General features: G+C 41.4%; 1 protein-coding gene across 1 annotated transcript; it reads right to left on the bottom strand.

The window, feature by feature from the left end:
• Positions 1 to 5,820: 5,820 nt before the first annotated feature.
• Positions 5,821 to 9,321, bottom strand: LOC308312163 (uncharacterized protein). The gene is made up of 7 exons (XM_080794558.1): positions 9,197 to 9,321; positions 8,951 to 9,035; positions 8,324 to 8,537; positions 7,918 to 8,108; positions 7,658 to 7,802; positions 7,006 to 7,133; positions 5,821 to 6,436 (listed from the first exon to the last, which is right to left on the bottom strand). The coding sequence occupies exons 2-7, from the start codon at positions 9,008 to 9,010 to the stop codon at positions 6,128 to 6,130; spliced, it is 1,047 nt and encodes a 348-aa protein (XP_080650684.1). The 5' UTR covers positions 9,011 to 9,035; positions 9,197 to 9,321; the 3' UTR covers positions 5,821 to 6,127.
• Positions 9,322 to 9,831: the final 510 nt, after the last annotated feature.

Genomic DNA, 9,831 nt, shown 5'->3' with positions numbered 1-9,831 from the left:
TGCCATTTTCACAGTAAAAAGGCCTGGTTCACTTTTGCTTAGCTTAGTCTGTAACTTGAAAACTATGTACCGTATGGCCCTATAAACTGTGTTGGGATGAAAGCTAGCCACTTTGAGCATTGTGGCAAGAGCTGGGGCAGTTTGGGACAACAGGGAACGAACAGGGCCAAAATGTCACTTTCACAGTCCCAAAGTGCCATTTTCACAGTAAAAAGGCCTGGTTCACTTTTGCTTAGCTTAGTCTGTAACTTGAAAACTATGTACCGTATGGCCCTATAAACTGTGTTGGGATGAAAGCTAGCCACTTTGAGCAATGTGGGAAGTGCTGGGGCAGTTTGGGACAACAGGGCCAAAATGTCACTTTCACAGTCCCAAAGTGCCATTTTCACAGTAAAAAGGCCTGGTTCACTTTTGCTTAGCTTAGTCTGTAACTTGAAAACTATGTACCGTATGGCCCTATAAACTGTGTTGGGATGAAAGCTAGCCACTTTGAGCAATGTGGGAAGTGCTGGGGCAGTTTGGGACAACAGGGCCAAAATGTCACTTTCACAGTCCCAAAGTGCCATTTTCACAGTAAAAAGGCCTGGTTCACTTTTGCTTAGCTTAGTCTGTAACTTGAAAACTATGTACCGTATGGCCCTATAAACTGTGTTGGGATGAAAGCTAGCCACTTTGAGCAATGTGGGAAGTGCTGGGGCAGTTTGGGACAACAGGGCCAAAATGTCACTTTCACAGTCCCAAAGTGCCATTTTCACAGTAAAAAGGCCTGGTTCACTTTTGCTTAGCTTAGTCTGTAACTTGAAAACTATGTACCGTATGGCCCTATAAACTGTGTTGGGATGAAAGCTAGCCACTTTGAGCAATGTGGGAAGTGCTGGGGCAGTTTGGGACAACAGGGCCAAAATGTCACTTTCACAGTCCCAAAGTGCCGTTTTCACAGTAAAAAAAAAAAGATTCATTTTGCTTAGCTTAGTCTGTAACTTGAAAACTATGTACCGTATGGCCCTATAAACTGTGTTGGGATGAAAGCTAGCCACTTTGAGCAATGTGGGAAGTGCTGGGGCAGTTTGGGACAACAGGGCCAAAATGTCACTTTCACAGTCCCAAAGTGCCATTTTCACAGTAAAAAGGCCTGGTTCACTTTTGCTTAGCTTAGTCTGTAACTTGAAAACTATGTACCGTATGGCCCTATAAACTGTGTTGGGATGAAAGCTAGCCACTTTGAGCAATGTGGGAAGTGCTGGGGCAGTTTGGGACAACAGGGCCAAAATGTCACTTTCACAGTCCCAAAGTGCCATTTTCACAGTAAAAAGGCCTGGTTCACTTTTGCTTAGCTTAGTCTGTAACTTGAAAACTATGTACCGTATGGCCCTATAAACTGTGTTGGGATGAAAGCTAGCCACTTTGAGCAGTGTGGGAAGTGCTGGGGCAGTTTGGGACAACAGGGCCAAAATGTCACTTTCACAGTCCCAAAGTGCCATTTTCACAGTAAAAAGGCCTGGTTCACTTTTGCTTAGCTTAGTCTGTAACTTGAAAACTATGTACCGTATGGCCCTATAAACTGTGTTGGGATGAAAGCTAGCCACTTTGAGCATTGTGGCAAGAGCTGGGGCAGTTTGGGACAACAGGGAACGAACAGGGCCAAAATGTCACTTTCACAGTCCCAAAGTGCCATTTTCACAGTAAAAAGGCCTGGTTCACTTTTGCTTAGCTTAGTCTGTAACTTGAAAACTATGTACCGTATGGCCCTATAAACTGTGTTGGGATGAAAGCTAGCCACTTTGAGCAATGTGGGAAGTGCTGGGGCAGTTTGGGACAACAGGGCCAAAATGTCACTTTCACAGTCCCAAAGTGCCATTTTCACAGTAAAAAGGCCTGGTTCACTTTTGCTTAGCTTAGTCTGTAACTTGAAAACTATGTACCGTATGGCCCTATAAACTGTGTTGGGATGAAAGCTAGCCACTTTGAGCAATGTGGGAAGTGCTGGGGCAGTTTGGGACAACAGGGCCAAAATGTCACTTTCACAGTCCCAAAGTGCCATTTTCACAGTAAAAAGGCCTGGTTCACTTTTGCTTAGCTTAGTCTGTAACTTGAAAACTATGTACCGTATGGCCCTATAAACTGTGTTGGGATGAAAGCTAGCCACTTTGAGCAATGTGGGAAGTGCTGGGGCAGTTTGGGACAACAGGGCCAAAATGTCACTTTCACAGTCCCAAAGTGCCGTTTTCACAGTAAAAAAAAAAAGATTCATTTTGCTTAGCTTAGTCTGTAACTTGAAAACTATGTACCGTATGGCCCTATAAACTGTGTTGGGATGAAAGCTAGCCACTTTGAGCAATGTGGGAAGTGCTGGGGCAGTTTGGGACAACAGGGCCAAAATGTCACTTTCACAGTCCCAAAGTGCCATTTTCACAGTAAAAAGGCCTGGTTCACTTTTGCTTAGCTTAGTCTGTAACTTGAAAACTATGTACCGTATGGCCCTATAAACTGTGTTGGGATGAAAGCTAGCCACTTTGAGCAATGTGGGAAGTGCTGGGGCAGTTTGGGACAACAGGGCCAAAATGTCACTTTCACAGTCCCAAAGTGCCATTTTCACAGTAAAAAGGCCTGGTTCACTTTTGCTTAGCTTAGTCTGTAACTTGAAAACTATGTACCGTATGGCCCTATAAACTGTGTTGGGATGAAAGCTAGCCACTTTGAGCAGTGTGGGAAGTGCTGGGGCAGTTTGGGACAACAGGGCCAAAATGTCACTTTCACAGTCCCAAAGTGCCATTTTCACAGTAAAAAGGCCTGGTTCACTTTTGCTTAGCTTAGTCTGTAACTTGAAAACTATGTACCGTATGGCCCTATAAACTGTGTTGGGATGAAAGCTAGCCACTTTGAGCATTGTGGCAAGAGCTGGGGCAGTTTGGGACAACAGGGAACGAACAGGGCCAAAATGTCACTTTCACAGTCCCAAAGTGCCATTTTCACAGTAAAAAGGCCTGGTTCACTTTTGCTTAGCTTAGTCTGTAACTTGAAAACTATGTACCGTATGGCCCTATAAACTGTGTTGGGATGAAAGCTAGCCACTTTGAGCAATGTGGGAAGTGCTGGGGCAGTTTGGGACAACAGGGCCAAAATGTCACTTTCACAGTCCCAAAGTGCCATTTTCACAGTAAAAAGGCCTGGTTCACTTTTGCTTAGCTTAGTCTGTAACTTGAAAACTATGTACCGTATGGCCCTATAAACTGTGTTGGGATGAAAGCTAGCCACTTTGAGCAATGTGGGAAGTGCTGGGGCAGTTTGGGACAACAGGGCCAAAATGTCACTTTCACAGTCCCAAAGTGCCATTTTCACAGTAAAAAGGCCTGGTTCACTTTTGCTTAGCTTAGTCTGTAACTTGAAAACTATGTACCGTATGGCCCTATAAACTGTGTTGGGATGAAAGCTAGCCACTTTGAGCAATGTGGGAAGTGCTGGGGCAGTTTGGGACAACAGGGCCAAAATGTCACTTTCACAGTCCCAAAGTGCCGTTTTCACAGTAAAAAAAAAAAGATTCATTTTGCTTAGCTTAGTCTGTAACTTGAAAACTATGTACCGTATGGCCCTATAAACTGTGTTGGGATGAAAGCTAGCCACTTTGAGCAATGTGGGAAGTGCTGGGGCAGTTTGGGACAACAGGGCCAAAATGTCACTTTCACAGTCCCAAAGTGCCATTTTCACAGTAAAAAGGCCTGGTTCACTTTTGCTTAGCTTAGTCTGTAACTTGAAAACTATGTACCGTATGGCCCTATAAACTGTGTTGGGATGAAAGCTAGCCACTTTGAGCAGTGTGGGAAGTGCTGGGGCAGTTTGGGACAACAGGGCCAAAATGTCACTTTCACAGTCCCAAAGTGCCATTTTTACAGTAAAAAGGCCTGGTTCACTTTTGCTTAGCTTAGTCTGTAACTTGAAAACTATGTACCGTATGGCCCTATAAACTGTGTTGGGATGAAAGCTAGCCACTTTGAGCATTGTGGCAAGAGCTGGGGCAGTTTGGGACAACAGGGAACGAACAGGGCCAAAATGTCACTTTCACAGTCCCAAAGTGCCATTTTCACAGTAAAAAGGCCTGGTTCACTTTTGCTTAGCTTAGTCTGTAACTTGAAAACTATGTACCGTATGGCCCTATAAACTGTGTTGGGATGAAAGCTAGCCACTTTGAGCAATGTGGGAAGTGCTGGGGCAGTTTGGGACAACAGGGCCAAAATGTCACTTTCACAGTCCCAAAGTGCCATTTTCACAGTAAAAAGGCCTGGTTCACTTTTGCTTAGCTTAGTCTGTAACTTGAAAACTATGTACCGTATGGCCCTATAAACTGTGTTGGGATGAAAGCTAGCCACTTTGAGCAATGTGGGAAGTGCTGGGGCAGTTTGGGACAACAGGGCCAAAATGTCACTTTCACAGTCCCAAAGTGCCATTTTCACAGTAAAAAGGCCTGGTTCACTTTTGCTTAGCTTAGTCTGTAACTTGAAAACTATGTACCGTATGGCCCTATAAACTGTGTTGGGATGAAAGCTAGCCACTTTGAGCAATGTGGGAAGTGCTGGGGCAGTTTGGGACAACAGGGCCAAAATGTCACTTTCACAGTCCCAAAGTGCCATTTTCACAGTAAAAAGGCCTGGTTCACTTTTGCTTAGCTTAGTCTGTAACTTGAAAACTATGTACCGTATGGCCCTATAAACTGTGTTGGGATGAAAGCTAGCCACTTTGAGCAATGTGGGAAGTGCTGGGGCAGTTTGGGACAACAGGGCCAAAATGTCACTTTCACAGTCCCAAAGTGCCATTTTCACAGTAAAAAGGCCTGGTTCACTTTTGCTTAGCTTAGTCTGTAACTTGAAAACTACACACAGAAAAACCACAGGTCAAAAACGACCCAACTTGTGTCATTTTTCAACCAATTTGTGGGTCAAAAAGGGACTAACTGGTACTTGGGTCATTTTGACCCACAAAGACGGGTTATTCAATTCGACCCAATATATTGGGTTATATTAATAACCCATTTTGAGGGTCAAATTAACCCAGATGCCAGTTGATTTGACCCATAATCTTGGGTTAACCCAAGTTATATAATTAACCCATTTTGAGGGTCAAATTAACCCAAATGCCAGTTGATTTGACCCATAATCTTGGGTTAACCAAAGTTATATAAATAACCCATAATTTAGGGTTAAAATAACCCAAATGCCAGTTGATTTGACCCATAATCTTGGGTTAACCAAAGTTATATAAATAACCCATAATTGAGGGTCAAAATAACCCAAATGCCAGTTGATTTGATCCATAATCTTGGGTTCACCCAAGTTTATATAATTTTTTGCATTAAGTGGTGAAATTGTCCTTTAATGCAATAAAAATGTATAATTAATGCATTTATATTGAACAGATATATAGAAAACATACAAAACATTGTTCTTCCTTTATGACAAATATTTATTAAAGAAAAAGATGCCAAACATCGGCCAAAAGTCACAAATATGAGACATGCAAGTACAATTAAGGAATTTGTAATTTACTTGAGTATGTATACAATACATCTCTCCAAATATTGCACTTTTACTAGACTTCCACCGCCACTGACTGTTTTAACAAAAAACTAAAATATGAATCACACTACTTAACCCATTTAGACCAGAGTCCAGAATCTACAAAATGTCTTCCAAATCCGGACAGTTCTCTAAAAAAACCCACATGTCAGTGGTTCACAAACTATTTCACTCAGATCTACATGGGTTAAGATGACAAATTGCAGATGTGTTTAATACTAGGAAAAACAAAAGCACACACACCATAGCACAGTATTAATATATCAAATAGATTCATCAATGAGATGAATGAGGTAGAGACCTGGTCAGATGCCAAACATTGGCTAAAACTCACGCAGACAGTAACTTTGCACAGTGCATGTGAACTGAGCTGTAACAAGTTTTACGTTCTTGTATACAAAGATATGTGCATTAACAGTGTTTTTCATTTAAGAAAAGTTAAAAGATACAGACCACGGATAAGAACCAGAAGCTAAACATTAAGTATGATATTTTTAAAGCAGTAATAATGTTAAAAGAATTAACCCGCCGATGTTGTGGACACGAAAACACTGTCCATTTTAAAGTCTGGTATTGACTATTGCTTTCCTCAAGAATGCAACTTGATTTGACTCTTTTCCCGGTAAGTTGTACACTACCCGCTGGAGAAACTGCCATGGATGGGTACACTGCTTGGGGTAGTCAAAGTCAAATACGTAAAATGCCTTGAAGCACACATCAACAGCCCCAAGCAGTGTGTTTTCAGAGAATGCCTGACCTGCCATAATCACAAAGGCCTGGGAGGCACATCGTTGCGGTTCCCCCAGCACAAGGACAGATGGGGGCCTTCCCTCAGTCTGCAGGAGGTACTCCACCATATTTGTCCCAACCTAGACAGGCACAAAGAAAGAAAAATAAAAGTGAATGTTTAGTTGAAAGCAAATCATAAGCAAGATATCAAAATACCAGTTTGGGTTATAATATTTATATCAACTACAAGGAAGTCAAATTAAATCTAGTTAAACCCATTCTGACCTGAGATCAGATTAAAAAAAAAGTCTTCAACATCCTGACAGTTTTCTGAAAAAGCTATGATTATGTCAGTGGTTCTTCGATTTTTCAAAAATAGCAGACCTACAAGCTCGTAGCGTGCCACTCGGTGGCACGCTATGAGCTTGTAGATCTGCTATTTTTCAATAGCTAAAGCATAACATAATGCTAACACCAAAAGGGGTTCCCACCCAGAATGGGTTCAAAACCAAAAAAAAAGTGCAGCAATGTTTCTTTATCTGAAATTGGGTCTGGACCTCTCCAAAGTAGCCTAGAGTTAGAGTCCCGCTCCTGACAGACTTTGCTGCATGCCTGCACTCACCAGCCCTCTTACCATTTGCTGTCAACCTATCCCATCAATAACAATAAATCATTAAAAAAAAAACAGAATCAATGCAATTGTACTTACTGGCTTGAGATCGATAAAGGCCAAGCGGGACTCTTCAGCGGAGTGCCGGACAGACTTTTTGTTGGATCTATAGACAGTCTGTGGTAACAACCGGGGCAGCAGCCTGAGGGCAAGTTCCCCTTTGGCATCTGTAGATAAACAAGTGTCAAATACAATTTTAATACATGGACATACTAGACTATTATCACAAATCAACTGAACTTGGCAAAAGCTATAACTGCAGATCCACAAGCTCAGTCTCACATGGCCAGACTGTTGCCTCTCACAATTTTCAAACGCTTCAGTCATACAGGAGTAAGCGATAAAGCGAGACTCTTCCCCACTTACATGTATTGTAAGTTTCGTCTTTACAGTCCCGTAAAAGTTTTCTTAAGAAATCACCTAAGCATATATAGCCTTCTGTTTAGTAGAAATGGAAATAAGAAATAAGCTCTAAAGCCATTTTAAAATATATATTTATAATATATATATAAATAACAGATTACTTGTATTTAAGGAGGTGTAGTTCCAGACTCAAGGCATTCAGAGATGGCTATGTGAGACTAACAAGCTCATAACACATTTGAGCACGGTTGGAGAAAATCTATTTTCCATGTTCTAAATCAAAAGTAAAGGAATCACAGGATCCTTGCTATGAAACGGAACAACATACCCAGTGACATCTCATCGACAGGAAATGAGGGGAGTTTTCCATCTCGTTTGGCCAGGTGCAGGACTTTCTCTGCATATTCGGTCACCCATGTCTCAAACAACTTTGGTGCAGCCTCGCCATAAAGCTCCAAGAAGTCCTGTGATATCTTAAAAATAAACAGGACAAATCTTTTAAAAAGATATTCAATGCAACAGCTGCCATTTCAATAACAGAGGTATGCAATTCAATGAGAATATGTAGTAGGCATGGTTTATCCATACCATGCCTGGATTGGTGAGACGAGGGTACTCTGCTAGGATCTCTTTGATATCCTTGGATGCATTCTCCCGTATCCATCTGGCTCTGCAGAGAACGGTGTCCTTCATATACTTCTGGACCTGGGCGAAGGGCTCCAAGTTGTGCTTAAGCCATTCTCTTTTCCCATTTGACGCTCCGTCTGGTGTGGTCGATTCTATAGAAAAGATACAAAACATTGTTCTTCCTTTATGACAAGTTTGCACAGTTTAATAATGAGCTTTTACTATTGTATTAACAGACAGTTGAATCTTGACCATTAGGTCAAAATTTGTGTCATATCCTGTCTCGGTGAGACATGACCTTTGACACAATCTAAATGTCTTAATAGAATAGCAGGAAGACAAATTTCAACCAACCCAATTGTATTACCTGGTATTTCTGCCCTGTGTCGCTCATTGGCTTCCGGCATTTGCTGACTGGACCCAGGACTTTGCCCACTGGACCCAGAACTGTGCTGACTGGACTGAGGCCGTTTCCTATTTCGAGAATTATGAACCCTTTCCTCAATGAATCCAGTAGCTGGAAAGTAGCACGTTTTACCATCTTTGGTTTGTCCCTTCCGGCTTTTGACCCACCATAATTCCTGGAAACGATAAGACAAGATAGAACTCTGTGTCAACCTTTGCAATGTTATGTTTCAACCCTTTACTTGTACAGTGTGTGATAAAGGCTTTAGGTAACATGGTCATCTACAGGGGAAAAACCTTTTGAGTGTAGTGGCTAAAGGTTTAGTAAAAATATGAAAACACACATGAAGACACATATAGAGGGAGAAGCTGTTAAATGATGAGTGCTTTTTTTCAGAGAGGCCAATTGAGTTGACATAATTATCACCAAATTAATCCAGCTAGATATATTCAACATGCATGACTACAATGATAGGTTACTGAGTTACCACTCAGGTAACACCAGGTGTTCTGCATGCTGACGTGTGAAGTATGACCACTTATTCAAAAGTATAAATATAAACAACAAGGCCAGGGGAAGAAAACTCACATAGCCAGTGGCTGATTCATCTTTCAGTACTGGGAAGGTCTGCACCAAGGATTGAGCCATGGCCTCTTTAATTTCCTTGGCCGGCCTGTAAAGATAGAATGAAGCAAAGTTCAGTAAATAAACAACCAGGTGAAAGAGTGCAATTCCTACAGTGCAATTCCTACATTTTACAATTTCAGACACACTCACTCACTCCATGAACACAAAACACTAGTTTAAATCTGTCCTGATCAACTCTAGACTTACTTCTCTCCGAACCTTTCCCTCAGGAATGACACCAATATTTGGACTAGGGTAATGCGCTCTTTTATGCAGATAGCTTCATTTTTTTCAAGGATCTTCAAAAGGTCCAGGCCACTGGGGACGGCAGAAAGAATTTCTCGGATGTTCTGAGAAAAATGACAATAGCTGTTAAGGATGCATTACCATTAACCAATTTAACTCTGGCATACAGATTCCGCACACAAATCAAAGGTGAACATTTAGTATCCAAAAACATATCCGTAGCAAAATAAAAAGGAACAAGTACTGACAAGAATATAGACCATGTAGTTTAAATAATATTGAAGTCCTAAAATGTGTACTGGATCCAAGTGCTCCTAGTTAAATCACTGATTCACAAACATGCATTTTCATGGGTCCCTTTGTTTTTTGTTTCTACATTTCTTCATGAATGAACAGAAATAATTAAGAAATTTCATATATTAGAACAAATGTTCAAGTAGTAGTAGTGAAAATAGCCAATTTACCAGCTCACAACATGGTGCAAAGCGATATGTTGTGAGCTTGTAGATCTACTTTTTTTTGTTCACAGGATAAAAAGGTTGGGAACCACTGCCTTAAATGGCCCCTTACAGGTTTACACATGGGACCATTTGGTT

Source organism: Protomyctophum bolini (genome assembly GCF_963924005.1).
Source record: "Protomyctophum bolini genome assembly, contig: SCAFFOLD_698, whole genome shotgun sequence".
Classification (NCBI taxonomy): domain Eukaryota; kingdom Metazoa; phylum Chordata; class Actinopteri; order Myctophiformes; family Myctophidae; genus Protomyctophum; species Protomyctophum bolini.
The sequence above is the reverse complement of the archived record's forward strand: the minus strand, read 5'-3'. Positions and strand labels throughout refer to the sequence as shown.